Consider the following 16,935-nt stretch of genomic DNA (forward strand, 5'->3'; position numbering starts at 1 on the left):
GGAGCTGGAGGCATATGTGATCATCGAGGCCAGCCCCTGCGTGCAGACGTGAGCTCCGATCCAAGCATGCCATGAGGTTGGCAGAGTGGCTTACGCTCGAGGTTGGGGGTCTTGGGATGCCACGCAGCCGCTGGTGCTCGGGATCCATCCCCAGGTCCGTGCTACCATCGCCGCTGCACCCAGCTCGAGGAGGACACAAAACCCAGCTCGAGGAGGACACAAAACCCAGCTCGAGCTCGGGATTTGTAAGCAGGAGTATTTCAACCCGCAGATCACCAATGCTTCCCACTCCAGCACCAGCCCGGCACCGACAGACTTCAGCACGGCTGCTATAAGCATTGCTGTTATCACACAAGCATTGCCATAGCACCTGGCAGCCCTGTCTTCAGGCTCGGTGGCATACCTAGAAGACAAATTACCTAATCATCTCGGCTGTTTCTACGCGTGTTTAAGGCCGGGTTCATCTCGTGTCACTCCAGGCTTTCTGCCACGCAAACGCCCTGCAGTTACTGAGGTGACACAACAGAGGTGATGAAGCGCTAAAACTGGAGTAATGCATCAAGGGGAGCGGGCTGGTTGTAAACAGTGTTTAAAAATTCTTGTATTTTAGCTCCTTGCCTGGGAGTTGTTGTGGAGCTTAGTGGAATTCAAGCCAAATTAGACAAAAGCTGCAGAAGGGACATTTCCAGCACCGACATTGCAATAAGTTCCATCAACAGGCGGGTATCACCCTGGCTTGATGCAGTCCAGCCCTTGAGGAAGGAGAGGAGCTGATCAGCGGCGGTGTGGAGTAATTCCCCTCCTGGAGACCCTCTGGCACTGCGTAATGCAGGCTGCGTGGTGGGTCTCAGCGTTTGTTACCTCCGTAGCACGACTGCAGCGGTGGGCTTAGGTCTTAGGTGGTCTTAAGAGGCAGCCTCCGTGCTTTATCACCCCGGCATGACGCCATCTGAAAAAACAGCAGCAGATGTCTGCCTGGTGAGGCCGAGGGAGAGATTAACGTGCTCACGGCCAGCACGGGAGGCAGTGAGGGGGACTCTGGCCATTGGGTTTCCCAACAAAGCGCCTTGCACGAACACGTGAGCCGTGCCACCCCGGCAGAGGCATTGGGTAACTTCTCGTTACCCACAGAAGTAAATGGATGAGAAAAGAGTGAGAAACTATCTCCAGAAAGAGTAATCCAGAAATTGTTTAGTTCAGGCAAACCAAAAATTGATATTTCGGTTTAAGAGCCAAAATTATAAAAACAATTGTTCATAGAGTTGTCCCTGGAACCGAGAGAGAAAGCAGCTGCAGAGGGTTTGGTGGGGTTTTTTTAACGTGAAACTGAGCAGCGGAAGTGTGAACAAAAACCTCGCAGAGCTGAGATTTCGCATATTTACATGTAATTAGGAGACTCTTGGCGAGGTGTGCTTTCCTAAGTATTGCCCCATCGTTTCTGGGACCTCCGACAGCAGCTTGCAAGGGTTGCAGTCTTCGGTGCCTAACGATGCGTCCGGTGGTTCGGGGACCACCGTCAACTCAGGGCCGAGCCGGACCCTTGGCGTACCCTCAGGGCACCCCTCGGACGTGATGAGAATTAAGCATCCCAGGGGCCTTGCTTCCCCATCCCGGCTCTCGCCTTCTCCCAGTTTCGGTCCAGTTTCGAGGGACTCCGCCATCAGGGCTGCTCCCCACCTCCCGCCCAGCTTCTCCTCCACCCCGGGACCACGTCACACCCCCCCCCCCCCCCCCCCACAAAGAGGAGCCTGTGCAGGAGCCGGGGCTCACGCCGTGCCGAGAGGAGTCATAAAGCTCCTTTTAAGCTGTCCAGCACAAAGCCGAGCCTGTTCGGCCGCAGGTTGGGGGCCGCCGCTTGCCCTCCCTGCCTCTGCCAGGCACTGAGTCATCACCCCGGCGTGGGGCTGCCAGCAAAAGGGTTTGGGGCTGGCGGCCGAGGCCGGGGTTGGGGGGGGGGGAACCCGCCCCGCTAACCGCTGCGACAGCCAAAACGTGTGCCTCAAGGCGTTGCTTTTTTATCCCAGAGATGCAACTAGGAAATATCGTGGAAAAGACGCGGGTCGGCCAGGGAAAGGGGCAGCCACGTGGAAGGGGTCACGCGAAATCTTCCTCGGGTTTGTATTTTCCACCACAAAGCCCTTTCGAAGCGCTTTTTGACATAAGGAAAGAAGCAAGGGTTTCTACCTGCTTCCTTTTACAAGACGAGAAGGAAAGTGGAAGATTTTTTTCCAGCTTGCAACACTCATAACTCTCGCGGTGGGGGCTTCTCCCTCAAAGACTCAGCATCCAGAGTCGGGACTGCAACGAAATCTCCGCTGCTGCCTAAAGCAGCAGGAATACAAGAGACACGCAGTCTTCTGCCCACGGAGAAAAGAATTGTAAGAAGTGCGTCTCGGCACTGTTTTGGGTTTTTAAAGCACTTCTATGGTTCTGAGTCCCTCTTTTTTTGACGCTCTGAGCTGGCAGCAAAGCGATGCGCACGGGTCAGGGGCTTTACTGGTGCCCAAGGAATCAAGGTGTTGGTTCTCCTTAGCTCACTTGAAAAATACAGCCCAATTCCCTAAGGGTAAACGGAGACGCAAGCCTCCTGCAGAGAGTTGATGCATATCATTAGCAGACAGGGAGGAGAGCTAGAGATACACATCGTGATTTCAGTCTACCGTCTCTTAAGTCTTCGCAATATAAAAATCAAATAAAAGGCAGGCTAAAGCTGGGAAAAGGATCCTGCTCAGAGCCAGGAATATGAGGTGGGCTGGAGAAATGTAGTCCCGACTCCTTTACCCTGCCCATGTCCGTGATCCAGGTACACGCTCCCTTAAAGGCCAGTTAGCACCAGCCGGAAAGAGCAGCAGCCAATTTAAAATTGAGGGAAATAAGAGACTTGGAGCCAAAAAAATAAAGCCCTTGAGCACCTCACCTGCACCCAGCTGTGCAAGTTCAACAGCTGGGAGCCCTGGGTACTCGCAGTTGTGAAGGCTGAGTCACACTCCTAAATCTGTCCCAACTGGCTGGTTTCACTTAGCCATTGCCTTTTTAGATTGAACAAGAAAAAACAGGGGGGGCGTGAGGGGAAAGACAAGCCAAACAGCTTAGAAGTCTGCAAGTTGAGAGAAAAATAACTTCAGCACAGGAAAAAAAGACTCAGTGCAGACAGGAGATTCATCCTCTCCATTTATTTTTCGTCTTCCTGACTCTGCCTTTCCTCTCCCTTTCTCTTGCAGGTTGTTCAAGGCACACTGACAGCAGAGCCTCAGCCAGCATCACCCTGACGTCCTTCTGAAAGCCTAAACCCAGGGCAAGCGCCAAGGACCGATTTGCAAATTGGCATCAGCGCTGTGCAGGCTGATGAAGGCTTCCCACACCTCCGCCCTGTACTGAAGCCAAACTCACTCCATTTCTCTCTCCATACGTATCGTGGGCGTTCTCTGACAAAGAAATGGCTTTTTGTCTGACACACCGGCTTATCGTGCCGTGATCCCGCCTGGACTCACCCACAGGTCCTGTTCTTCTTACAAGCATCACAGATTTTAGTATTGACCTCTCTGGTCACAGCAGGCGGATCAGCTCTAGCTTCTACGTGTGTGCTGAGCTGAATAACATGTATTTGCTCTCCAAGGAAAGCCTGCGGTCTTGACCAGCAAGCAGAAGGCTCTGAAGGGATGAGCAGACTTAATCAGCGCTTGAAATGGCTCGGCTTCTCGTGCCAGGGTGGGCCAGCGCAGCACATTTCAGCCATGCTGACCCAAAAGCTCCAATGCTATAAAGGGAAGGGGTCAGACTCCTTAAAAAAAAAAAAAAAAAAAAAAAAAAAAAAAAAAAAAAAAAAAGAGAGAGAGAAAAAAAAAGGCAAAGCCCTGCTGTTACTGCTGTCTCCTCTCTTCTGCTGGGGCTGGCCGGTTCCCTCTGCAAAGGGGATGGATACCTTGGGCACATCGGGGCATCCCGGAGATGCTCGCTGCTCCGACTCAGCCCCCGGCCAGTCTCCCGTGGAGCAGCACCGGGCACTGCCTCTTCCCTGCCCGACCAGCGACCACGGGGCAGCCCCGTGCCTCTACCCACCCTCAGGTCTGGGGAACCAGGACTTCACCACCACCACCACCCTTTTTTTTTTTTCTTAACTGGATTAGCTGATTTTGCAGGGACACGGGCTGGAACGGATCTCACCAACAAAGCTATTTTAAATTAGTGTGCTGGCTTTGGCTGGGATAGAGTTAATTTGCTTCATAGTAGCTAGTATGGGGCTATGTTTTGGATTTGTGCTGAAAACAGTGTTGATAACACAGGGATGTTTTAGTTATTGCTGAGCAGTGCTTACACAGAGCCAAGGGCTGTTCTGCTCCTCTCCCCACCCCACCAGCGAGCAGGCTGGGGGGGCACAAGAAGTTGGGAGGGGACACAGCCGGGACAGCTGACCCCAACTGACCCAAGGGATATTCCAGACCATAGGATGTCATGCTCAGCATATAAAGCTGGGGGAAGAAGGAGGAAGGGGGGGACACATTCGGAGTGATGGCATTTGTCTTCCCAAATAACCATTAGGTGTGACGGAGCCCTGCTTTCCCGGAGATGGCTGAACTCCTGCCTGCCCATGGGAAGTGGTGAAGGAATTCTTGTTCTGCTTTGCTTGCGTGCACGGCTTTTGCTTTACCTATTAAACTGTCTTTATGTCAACCCACGAGTTTTCTCACTTTTCCGAGTCTCTCCCCAACCCAGCTGGGGAGGAGGGAGCGAGCGGCTGAGTGGGGCTTAGGTGCCGGCTGGGGCTGAACCACATCAACTAGGCTTCCCTTTGCTTTCCAAGGGCCAGCAATTCCCTCCTCCCAGTAGGATGCTCTGCCCGTGCAGCCCACGACGCGCTTGAGCACCGAGGCACAACGGGGAGGAAGGGCTGGGAAGCCGCCGGGATGGCCGGGATTCTCGGCACGGCTCTTGGCTCAGCCACCCATCCCCAGTCCCCAGCTTCACTGTTTGCTCTGAGCCCTGGGGTGCCAGCAAACCTGCTTGAAGATCCCTTCGGCCCTCCATGTCAGCCAGCCGGGAACGGTCTCCCCTGAAACACATCTGGCAAATCCAAGCTGGATAGTTTCAGGTGGACCGAACCAGGATTTGCCGTTGAATAAGCTCCTTCAACAGCACTGCAATGTGTTGCGGGCACTCAAGAGCAGAGCAGCCAGCTAAATCACCCCCTGACGCCCTCCCATCAGTCCTGAGCCTTTAATTTGCCCGAGGTCCAAATTAACCTCGCTGCAGTCCTTCCTCTTCTGCAGCTTCTGGCAGTCACTGCGTCCTGCTCCCCAAGTCCTGGCATCCATCTCTCCCAGGGCTCCTCTCAAACGGCATTTCCTTGCAAGGAAAAGCCCAGGCGAACCATATCCTTTCCCTCCCTTTAAACGCACTCCTGTTTAACTTCATAACCCTGTCGGGGCTGGCTGTGCTCCACAGCAAAGCCGTGCGGGTATTCCCACCTCTGGGCAACGCTTCACCTAATAGGAATGATCTAGGAGATTTTGTAGGGTGGTCTATGCTACTTAGAGCCAGGGACTTGCTAAGGGAGAGAGACAGGGTGGTTGCTCAGGTGGTTTAAACTTGCACCAGGTAAGCACTCGGTAATCAAGTTTACATTAAAAAATACTTGATTTTGGTGGCAATTCTTTCCTTTCCCCAGTAATAAAAAGTCAAGCCAACCACTGCTGCTCAAGGGAGCAACTTTTAACACCTCTCCTTAGAAACGGGCTTGCATATATATTAAATTCCAGGCACACAATAAACACAGAATTCGGATGGGAAACTGCTCAGGGAACTGCCAGGCACTGACACCTTGATGGTCCTCACCCGGCTGAGCCCCCTGCAAGGACCCGACCTGCAGCCTTCACGGCATGGAAGCACTGCCAAGCATCAGTAACCGCTCCCGACAGCCTCGCACGAAGTCCTCGTCAAGATGTCAGGACCAATTAGCGAGCGTGCAGGAGCCAGGAGAGAGAGCACTCTCTACGTCGGGTGGATGCGGTCTGCTCCCAAGGCATCTGCAAGCTGTACGCAAAGCGACCGAGGGACTGCAACCCTCCTGAGATGCTCCAGTAGGAGCCTTCAGCAAGAAGACCCTGCTCCATCACACACCCCTAAAAACTATACTTTGCCAGAAGGTAGCGGAGAAGGACCTACAGCTCGGCAGCCCTGGGTCTGGCTTCCCGCACAAGCGACCAAGTTTTGCAAGGTAAAAGCCACCAACAGACATAGGTTTGATGCTGAGAAACTACAACGTTTCTGTTCAGACACTTCAAGGGAGAATGAGCTGCCCAGGCTTGGCATTTGCAGAAGCCACCAAGGTGAAGAGCTTAATCCTTATCTCACAAAGGCAGTTATCAGCTAAGGAGGGACACCGTTCCCCCCCGCCCCGGCTGTCTCTCTTCAGGATACGCAGCTGGGAGCTCTCTCCTAGACATAAGCATCCAAGCAAAGCCAGCCCTGGCTTCAGGGATGAAGAAACCTGGTCTTCTGCATCCCACTCACCCAGAAAGTCATTCTGCCCAAGGGAAATAAGAAAATCTCACCCAAAGTGACTGAAACGTTCTTCATGCCCCAGAGGACCTCCTTCAGCCCCCATATTGAATGTTTTCCTTCTTCCCCTACTTTCTCCCCTAATCTTTACTTTGCATGCAGTCTCAACCATGCTCGCTAGGGATGCTCTGGCCAACCAAGACCTCTTTGGCAGCTCAGGCACTCCGATGGGAGTGGGAAACTCCACCTCAAGCAGAACCAGGATCTGAAAAGAAGCCATCATCCCCCCCGGAGGGGTGCGGAGTCTGATGGGACACGTGTCCAACGTCTGCCTGATAGCAAAGCTTGACGTGTGGTAGACCTCACCCTACTCTTTTCCGTACTAGCCGATATGAGCAGCCTGACTAGGATCCTTGGCCTACAGAGACCTTCCTGCTCATTCCCTAGAACAAGGGTAGCCCTGTTCATAGCCCAACCTTCTTGAAATCCTGCTTTTGGGCAACGAGCAGAGCGGGGTGGACCTCTCTCCAGCTCTGGTCCAGATGGAAGGGGGAGGCAGCAATTCACCCGCCGTGAAGATGTGCCCCGTGCTGTTCCCATCTCCGGCTGGCTGGAGGTAGGAAGGAAGGACCGCAATACAGCGCCTGTCAGCCAGAGATCCTTCCCTTCCACGTCATGTTGACGTTGGCAATCATCCTCAGCCTCCCTTCTTCCTCCTTCCTTAATTTTCCTTTCTCTTTTAAAGATTTTTCTTCCCCCTCCTTCTCACTCAGGCCTCAGATCGCCCCTGTGACTCCTTGCTGGGTGGCAGAGGGACCTCAAGGAGGGGTTTGAAGGTGATGGGGCAGAGGTGACTTTTCTCTGCACGGAGGTGTTTTTGCAAACCAGACCTCTCGTGTGCTTCACAACAGGCAGACCGCCACCAGCAAATGGTGTACTAAGTGCCTGCAATCCTGGCCCGGAGAAGACAACGCAGCCTGTCTGGCTGCAGAAGGAGCACAGGATATATTAAAAGAGCTTATTAAACTCACTTTGGTCGTGCTCCAAAGCGCGTTGAAAGTCAGGGGAGAGTCTCCTGTTGCCATGAACGGGTTTTGGATCAGGGTCGATACCATTAACCTGTGTGCTTGGGAGCTGCTGCAAACCCAGCCGAGTCCTGTGGTTATTACTGTGCGTGTAAGCCGTCCCTCATAAAATAAAGAAGACAAACTGGCCTCCTGTGTTTAATAATCTGTGATGACTAATGACTCGTCTGTGTTTGTTAATACCCATCTCTTACACAGCCTCGTCTTTCTCTAGCTAGTGCCCAGCTTATCCTTCGCTACCGAAACCACAGCCAGCTTTCCTGCAGAAGGCGAATTCCTTTCAGAGTCACATTTAATTTTCTGCAAGCTACCCCTTTAAATCCGGGCTTTTATATCCAGTTACTCCAGAGAATATGAGGAATGCCTCCGCCGGTTTTTCACTGAGCCCATTTAGCCTTTTTTGGACAGAAGGAAGCATCTGAGAGGGAGGGCACATTTTTCCCTCTTTGAATCACAGAAGGAACACCACAGCTCATTCCTCATGTCCAGGCTGCTTAACCCTTCCCATATCCAAGTGGCCCTCAGCCGCTCCTCCGGCGGCACCGGAGCCTCTCGCTATCACTTTCCTGGCTGGTCTGAAAGCCCAGGACACATATTAGGTACCCCTGGGAAACAAAAGCGTGGGGTTTTCCATCTTTCCAGGGCTAGAGCCAAGACGGTCGCTCCCACCTTGATCTTGTGATACAAACCACAGCCTGAGACGCAGCCCCGCAGCTCCTCGCACGGCGGGGCCCTACGCAGAACACCCGGAGAGATTCTTCTCTCTCTGAAACAAGGAAAGAGTGGTTTTTTTTCCTTCCCACTCCTTTATCCGCTGCCACAACAGCTGGTCTCCACGGGCTTACTGTACAGCCCTCCGGCTTAGCTCGGTTTTCAAGTGCACTAAATTTGCATCCACGCCACATGACCTAGGCATTAAGCCTGCCCACGCGGCTGGCAAAGAGTTCGCTGGTATAAGTTTGGCTGCAGGGACTGACTTTCTGATGGTCAAAACATTGCTAAGAGATTCCCCTGCCCTCTCCTCCTCCTCACGCTCCCATGGGATGATGTGGCATGCCAGATGACTGGGCTGGAAAGCAGAGGGAAGGTCAGAGCACGAGCTGTGGGACTCGAGTTTTATGCATACACAGAAGGTGTCCCCAGTATTTTATTTTTTCTAGTGTTTGAATACAGGTTAAATTATCCATAGAGGCAAAGCCAAGGATGAAAGCAAAGCAGATCATGTCACCTCTCTGCCACTGCCTGGAGAGCGACGAAAGCTGGTCGCATTTTTACAGTCATAGATACTAGGGGTTTTTGTATGCCATCCTTAAGTTAAAACATTCCCCAAGGTGACTTCAGGTAAGCTGACCTTGAGATGTACTTTTTTAACTGAGATGGTGATTGAGATGCTTGTTTGGTAAAAGGCCCATTCTTAATAAAAAGAAAATCCCACATAACAAAACACTGAAAACATCAAAATCTGACAGATGTGCCTATTTGGAAGGCTGCAAAATGAAATTACATAGCAACAATTTTACAGTGAAAGAAACAATTGATTTCAGATGCTACAAACTGTGGAGACTTAGGGAATGATCACATCTCAGCTGAGCCACATCAGCATCTGCACCTGCACTCCCAGCAGTGGAGAAGACCCAGCGATGGAGCAGCACTGCCCACCCCAGGACAGGATTACACCCAGTCTCCCATCTCAGCAGGCTGTGCCAAGACCCAAGCAGGGCATCTGAACGCTCAGGCTACACTTCCACCATCAGGAATATAGCATCTGTGCACCAGACTACTCGACAGCGTACATTTCATCTTGGTTTTGCACAAGCAGAACATCTAATTTCTACCCAATTAGCCATGGTGATGGAGTTTATGCTGTCTTTGTGCAGGAAAAGAGGCAGTACGCGGTCCAACATGCAGTTAGCGGGGCACGGAGACAGGCAGCTCCTGATGTGGCACAAGGCTCTCCAGTCAGCCTGCCAAAAATATTTAACACATCTGAACCAGAAAAGTGAGTTTGCATCGGTCATTAGTGCCTTGCATCAGAGGTCTGGGATATTTTTTGATGTGGTTACCAGGAGCCCTGAAACCACAGCCTCCAGCCCAGGGCACGAATATCGCAAAGAACAGGAGGTGGCACAGGATCCGCCACGTGATGAGCAGCACCATTACCTTCACTTCATTCTGGAACCTTGCAATATGGTTATGAGGACCACGCGGACGAAGAGACAAATCTCAGCTCCTCCAACACGCTTGCAGAAAAGCAAAAGAGCCTGAGAAACTTGAAATATGACGGTAAAAAACCAGCATGAAAAAGACCTAGATGGTTTAGCGGTACCCAAGATGCTAAGACAGCAGCTGCGCAAGGGGAGAGCAAAACATTTCTAAACCAACTAGATGTACTTCTGCAGTTGTGATGGTTTCTGCACGTGGTCAAAAGGACAAGAATATTCCTTTTCCCTTGACAGCTTCATCAGCCTACAGGCGTGCCAGGACTCGCAGCCGCTTCCCCAGAAGTTTAATGTTCTCCTTGTCATCGTGCCTGAGGCCAGGACCCCTTTCTGCAGCACTGCTCAAGCACGCATGGCAAAGACAGCCCCTATCTCAAGCAGCTTACAGGCTGAGAACAGATGGATCATGTTGTGAGGAATTAATTGGTAACCTTCGAAGGAGAGCAGAGCATGGCAGCTGTTAACACAAGGTTTCTTTGCCCGGCACTGAAATACTTCTCCCTCTGGGGAGAAGCGTGGCAGCTGCTTCTGCGGGGATCTCGGGCGCAGCCATGGCTGGAGCGGGTGGTGGCAGCTCATAGCAAGATGCCACAACATCCCGAGAAACCGAGGACATCTCAAGCCCAGACACCAGCCATGTTTTCATTTGTCAAAAAAGCACGTGTTCACCAAACATCTGCTAGGGCAGAAAATACACAGCAATTTACTCCTTACCTGTAACCGAGGCAGGGAACATGTTTCCAGTTGTTGCTGGCCACGTGCAAAGCCCACAGAGGTCAGAAGTGAATTTCTACCCATGCTACAGGCTTGGTTTTCCAAATATACCACAAACCAAATGGATGAGTGACTGAAACAGGCCAAAGGGAGGCAGACACTATGTCCCCGTTGGTGAGGCTCAGGCACCTAACTCCCTTCTGGTCCTCAGGAAATCCCAGCTCTCTCCTCTGAAGACACGCAGAGATGTGGTGTGCGGAGGGAAGGGGCTTTCCCAGCATTTTCCCTTTCAGGAGTAAAACAAAGCCTCCTGTGAACGTTGAAGAACTGACGTGAGATGCAAGTAGCCAAGAGATTTGTACCTCCCCCATCCCCACCGTTTTTTGAGGATGGGCGCAGAGGAAACAGGCTGAGAAAGAAACAAGGAAAACAAAACCAAGAAATGGGTACAGTCCTTCTCCACATCAAACTGTGACATCCCTCAGTGGGTCTGGCTGGTCCAGAGGTGGAGGTGGCTGTGCTGAACAGCAGATGCGCGTGGCCTAGGAAGGTGCAATGGATTAACTCAGCTCAATTTTACTAAAAGATGCTGCCCAGCTTGGGTGGAAACTATCATGTTTTCCTACTAGAGAACAAGAGGAGGAAAGGTTTACTGCCTCCAACATACTCTGGGATCTCCTCTGGAAGAGGAGAACCTGCTAGAGAACGGCAATAGCACTTCCAGCTCTTCCCAAGGGTTTCCATGCTTCCTTTGATCCTAAATAAAGCGAGGCTGGGAACCAACCTCTGGTCAAGGCAGAGATAGGGCTTAGCTGTGCCATGCTACAGCAGGCAGGACTCCCTCTGAGCCCCCCCCCCAGTGCTGTTGTGGCTTTAATTACCATTTCTTTAGAACACATGAAGGCTACAGCCCTTCTTGCAAGCAGGTTTTATTGCCCTGGTGTGGGGGTGGTTGAGGGAGGCAAACCTGGGGCAGTCGCACCTGTATGAGCCCCCCAGAGCAGCCTGCTGCACGCTACCACCTCCAGCTGTGCCCCAGCTGTGTCTTAGAGAGCACTGCTTGGCTTCGCTGGGCTACGAACCAAGCCACACATGCAACCAGGCCGGAGACAAACTGGCCTTGTCTCACGTAGCAGGACGTGCAGACTGGACCTTTCGCACACAGGCCAGTCTGCCCTTCCTCACATTCAAGCAAGAGAGAAAAGCCAGTTCCTCACCCAGGTCCCCCCCCTGCAGTGGAACCCAGAAGGAAGGTGAAAAATGGGGAAAATAAAAAACAAACAAAAAACAAACAAAAAAAAATGTTAAAAATCTTCCTTCCAGTGCCCCAAGACAGGCAGGAGATGTGGGCAGACTGGGGCCAGACTTGCCAAGACAGAGCTGTCAGCTGTCCTGCACTGAGCCAGAAGAGTGACAGCCCATTTCTGAACAACCAGTACCCCTCCTTTCAACCCAGCAAAGCCACTACTAAAACTGCTATTACAGTCAAAAGAATGAGCACTTCCTGAGGAAGTGGGAATACACAGCATGAAAACACGCGAGTGGAGGAGGCAGGGACTTACCAGTAAAAATGCCAGCTGCCTCCTGCCTCTTCGGGGGCTAACGCTGGCTAATTCCCTTCTGCTGCTCCCTTCCCTTTCGCTAGGTCAAAAGAAAGAGTTTCTGACTCCGTGCCAGCGTCACACCCCTCTAACAAGGGCAAACGTCTCCCCAACGAGTCGATCAGAAAATGGAACAACATCAGACTCGGGCTGGTGCATCATTCACACTCATTTTGTCCAATTCTCCGTGGGATGGAGGGTTTGGGGCTTTCTTGCTCTGAAACATGCTGCTGTTACCTTCAAGAGCTGGCACATCAGCTGAAGCAGCAGCATATTTCTCAAAACCCTTCTCTGATACCAGCCTTGGAGCTTTTCAGACAAAACATGCCTGTGCCCAGAAACCTAGAGTGGTTCTCAGAAAACCCACCTAACTTCCCTGACCATGGCCACAGTTTCACAAGCGGTGTCAGCAGCAACACCTAAGCCATCAGTTTTGCTGGGTTACTTTTAGCCTGGGTCAGTTCCCTGCTCCGTTTTACTCCTGGCCCCACAAACTGGTGTTGTGGATAAACAGGGAGGCAGGAACGGGGAGAATTGCTTAAGCCTGTATTGCTGCAAAGTGAAATATTTGGCAAATGTTTCCCGAAAAGCTTCTTTTGATTGAGCAGGGAGAGGGCAGGTATTCCTGAACAGCATCAGGAAAAAAGCTGGAAATGAAACCTTGTCAAGCAGACCCTGGCAGAAGTTAGCGGTACGTTAACGCCCAGGGATGTAAGCAGGGATGCAAGCCGGGATGCTTCCCTTCGCTTCAGAGGGATGCGGTAACAGAGTGCTACCCCCAACATCAGCACCAGAGCAGCCATCCTACTTGGGATGCTTGACATGCTCCGGGCTGCTGCAAGGGTGGTATTAGCAGTCCACACGCCAGTCCGTTTCAAACCAGCTTTGTCCAAAGACTGCAATGTAGACATGCCCTTACGGTGCATGTTACAGTGACTGCAGCAGTTTAGACATGAAGAAGTTAAGCTAATTGCTTTCACTGTGCCTGGCTTGTATCCCCATCTTTCTCCTTTTTAACACCTCTGAGAGTGGGATCAGGAGACCACCACGGTTCAAAAACTATCAGACACTTTTTGATAGGGTGGAACAAGGTATGTCTGGGTTTTTGGGGGGATGATGGAGGATCTGTCAGGAGGGAAGAGGACCTTAAGCCAGAGCAGATCCACCGCACAGCCACTGATGGGGCAAGGCTGGGCAGAAATCACGTGGGTGACAACCCTCGTGCTGTGGAACCGAAGCGGTGTTGATGAATCCATGGACATGATGGAGGGGAGGGTGGTATTCAAGCAGGGACAGCTGAGCAAGGCCCCCCAAGAAGTTAAGGCTGCTGAGACCGCAGAGGGAACCTCAGAACAGAGCCCCGCTGTCTCCCTTTGCTCCAAGTGACAGCAGAAACCCACCCGTTACGCTGGGAGTGGAAGGGAAAGCAGCAAGCTCCAGATCGCGGAGAGCCCGTGGCTCTGCAGGAATGCCAGCGAGGGATGCCTGCCCACCTGTCCTGCCGCTGGGCAATTGGGCTACCGCAGACCCACGGTGAGTCTTAGAAAAAAGAAACAGTAAATCTGTAACTACTGGAACTGGTTGACTCAGGAAAGCATTAAAAGATGAGAGATTAGACACGTCAGTTTACGAAGAGCCCTGTTCTTTGTAGCAGCCTACAAGCACTAGCGGTTCAAGCCGAAAGCGCCTCTTGTTTTGCAGGCAGTTGCTAGATAAGCTCAGTGCCCCATTAATCCCCCGATGAACGTTGCCGAGACCATGCCCCTTGGCAGCATTACACAGCAGAAGGAAACACCGCTGCTTCCTCCGCTCTGCTACACCGCAGTCCCACCAAGAAGCCTTCCTCCACAGCTCCCGTGAACGGGCTGCACAGAAAATTAATTCTTCAAACATCTGTTACCTTCTCCCTGCGAAAATACCAGGCTGCTGATGGACAAAGGAAGGATACAAATATTTACAGACAAGGCGAAGGTGGGAGCTCTGCCAGACATTGTGCTTGCGGGTGCCGCTGGGCAGCAAAGAGCTGCCAGGGTGCCGGTGGCATGTGCCTGCTGCAGAGACAGACCCAGCACATCCCAGATTCAGCAGCAAAACTTTTTTTTTTTTTTTTTCCCCCGCTCAGGCTGATTTCAAGGCTTTTGGTTTAAAGCTGAGATGCTGATCTGGACGCAGCTGAGGGCAGGGGAAGCAATCCCATTAATTTGCCAAACAATCACAGGCCCTGGTTAGATACAACAGGTTCTCCAGCACACCAGCCAAACCACAGGCTAGCCAGTTCACCCCACAACACCCCACACCAGGCACCGGTGCCACAACAAGCCTGCTGGCCAGTAGGAAAGGCTGGCACCGCTGCGGGAGAGACGAGCGGCCACAGGAACCCCCTACCACCACCTCCCAGACAACACCAAATGCCCCAAACACCCTCCTTCAGATATGTTCAGTCTCTTCCTTGTCCAGCAAGTCCTGGAGCTGGAATATCACCCTGCCCTCACAGACCAAAGGAGGACAAACCAGCCTCCCACTGGATGAAAGGAAGGAGGTGGCAGTTTCTGGGTTGACTGGGAACTGGAACCGTGACCATTAGGATGGTCCCTGGTGCGGCTTCAGCCCATGCCAAGTAGCTTTGTTCTGCAGGTATCCCAGATTTTGGAGACCTTATGGGCCAGACAGCACTTCCAGCAGGCAGCATGGACATGGCTACCCTGTTCTGGAGGTAATTTAATAAACACACAGACTTGGCCAAACCTGGCCACAAAACACTCCTGCATACCTTTAACTTCTTTATGGCAATGTAGCCCCCCATATGCTCATTTCTGCATTTGGAGACCTAAGGATAAGCACCCTGGGGTGGGTGGACTCTCTTTCATTCCAGTTTTTGCAGGCTTGTTCACGAATTCCTCTTTGATCTGACCTTTGCAGCCATCCAAAGTATCAGGCCAGTTTCCTGGGGTTTCTCCTTTTTCCAAGGCTGGAAAGCGAGTTGCGGTGACGAGGGGAACGTGGGCTAGGGAAGCAGAGCCTGCCTTTGATGCTTAACAGGGAGAATTTCACCCAGCCGTGCCTCAGTAAAGGAGCAGATTCCTCCCAAATTACAGCACAACCCCATAGCATGGAAACACGCACATTAGAAAAAACTCTCCTACCTGCTGCGGCGTCCTTGTCACAGCTGATCACCCTCCACTTTCTGCTTTTCATCCCCCAGCCTAGTGCTATGCTACAAGAAGCACCTCACTGAAACATGCCAAGTTATTTTTCCAATTCCTGTCCTTACCAGCCCCAGGAAATCAGCCAAGATATTGCTTTCACATATCAGATTTCTGGCCTCGCTCATTCATGGCAACAAAAACCATATGGCGAGAACACATCCTGCATAGCCCAACGGGGAGGCACAGGAGACCTAACGGAGCAGCCAGGCAGGGATACAGGCCACAGTGGAGCCCATGGGGAGGTTCAGGGCAGAGCAAAGGTTTTCTTTACCCTCTCCTCCCACCAAGCAACACAAGCTTGACCTCCATATGGGCACCGAGTGGCTGGCACATGTACACTCCTCATCGGCAAACAACGGTCACGGATATGGAGACATTCACCTCTACATGCTTCGATGGGAGGGCTTAAGACACATTATTCCTGCAGCCAGGGGATCCTTAATTTATTCCAATGTTGTGGGCACCACTAGCTCGCTCTTTCCCCCGCATTTTCTCCCGCTTCAATCCGTACTCATTCACTGTAGCGCTGCAACTCTTCTCCTTTAAGCATCCCTGCAATTCCAGGCCAAGGGGATAAACCTGTTTTCTCTGGCCCAGCTCTGCAGAAGTCTTTCCCATAACTAGCACAGAGACCGTCTGCAGGCAGCCGAAACCCTGGCGGAGCCTCCTCCTTTCTCTACCACTCAGCACGTATCTGGCTACAGAGCCCTGCAGAGCAAAGAGCCCCAAAGGTTCAGAGGGCTTGAAAAGCGCCTGCTCCCGGGGCAATTGCTTAGAGCTGGGATCAGGACTCCTCCGCGCAAGGTGTTACACAGACACTAGCAAAGGCCATTGCCTGTCTTGAGCAGCTTTGCAGCCGAGATTGCTGAGTGAGAAAGAGAGCTTTATGTAAATCCAGTGTACTCATGAGGTATCCGTGCTACGCAATACATCCAGGCTGAGGTTATAGGGACAGAAAATGCCTCTTCTGTAGAGCTCAGCAGGCTTCAACCTGCTCCCAAACCCACTGATTTGCCCAGGGCATTGACTCGATGCCCAATTCCCCACTGCACGCCCTGGACAAAGCACCTCGAACAAGCTTTGCCTGCACATCGGTGTGTCCATCCAACACAGCGCCTTCCTTGCCTCCTTGGGACAGCAAGGGAAACCATCTCTCAGCACTGAAGAATCACATTACTATGCTGCTGGGGAGTGCTGAAACTGGGAGCTACTGCCACACTTCTGGTTGAATTTGTGAGGAACCAGCACCCCATGTCGCACACCAGCATGCTGGACTCCCCTTTGCACCCATCTTGGGGACAGCCACCTGCCCACCTCTACCCTGCCTGCTTTGTTACACCTTTGCAGAATTGCATAATGGCCGCTTAAACAAGGACTGTGTCATTTCAGCACAGAGCTCAGAGTCACTCACTCAGCAAACACGTCTCCTTGCAGGACTGCCTTATCTTGCAGCTTTGGTAGGCAGAGGGTATGCACACACTGGCATACCGGCGCAGACAAGAAGAGCCCTCAAGGCTCCCGTTTCCTTCTCCCTCTTACGCTTTCAAAAGAATTGATCCCTTTTCATACCTCCTGCGGTGTCCCCCAAAGTGCTCCACCTGTCCAGCCCGCG

At 52.1% G+C, this 16,935-nt stretch overlaps 1 protein-coding gene across 1 annotated transcript in view; it reads right to left on the reverse strand.

Annotated features, from left to right (window-relative positions):
* Nucleotides 1–4,675: 4,675 nt before the first annotated feature.
* The window catches only part of SNX5 (sorting nexin 5), a 39,889-nt gene continuing 27,629 nt past the window's right edge, over nt 4,676–16,935 (reverse strand). Inside the window, exon 13 of the mRNA XM_030034482.2 lies at nt 4,676–10,826. Within this exon, the coding sequence (XP_029890342.1) occupies nt 10,806–10,826 (21 nt within the window). The 3' untranslated portion in view covers nt 4,676–10,805. The remainder of the gene's footprint in view (nt 10,827–16,935) is intronic.

Source organism: Aquila chrysaetos, chromosome 13, assembly GCF_900496995.4.
Source record: "Aquila chrysaetos chrysaetos chromosome 13, bAquChr1.4, whole genome shotgun sequence".
NCBI lineage: Eukaryota > Metazoa > Chordata > Aves > Accipitriformes > Accipitridae > Aquila > Aquila chrysaetos.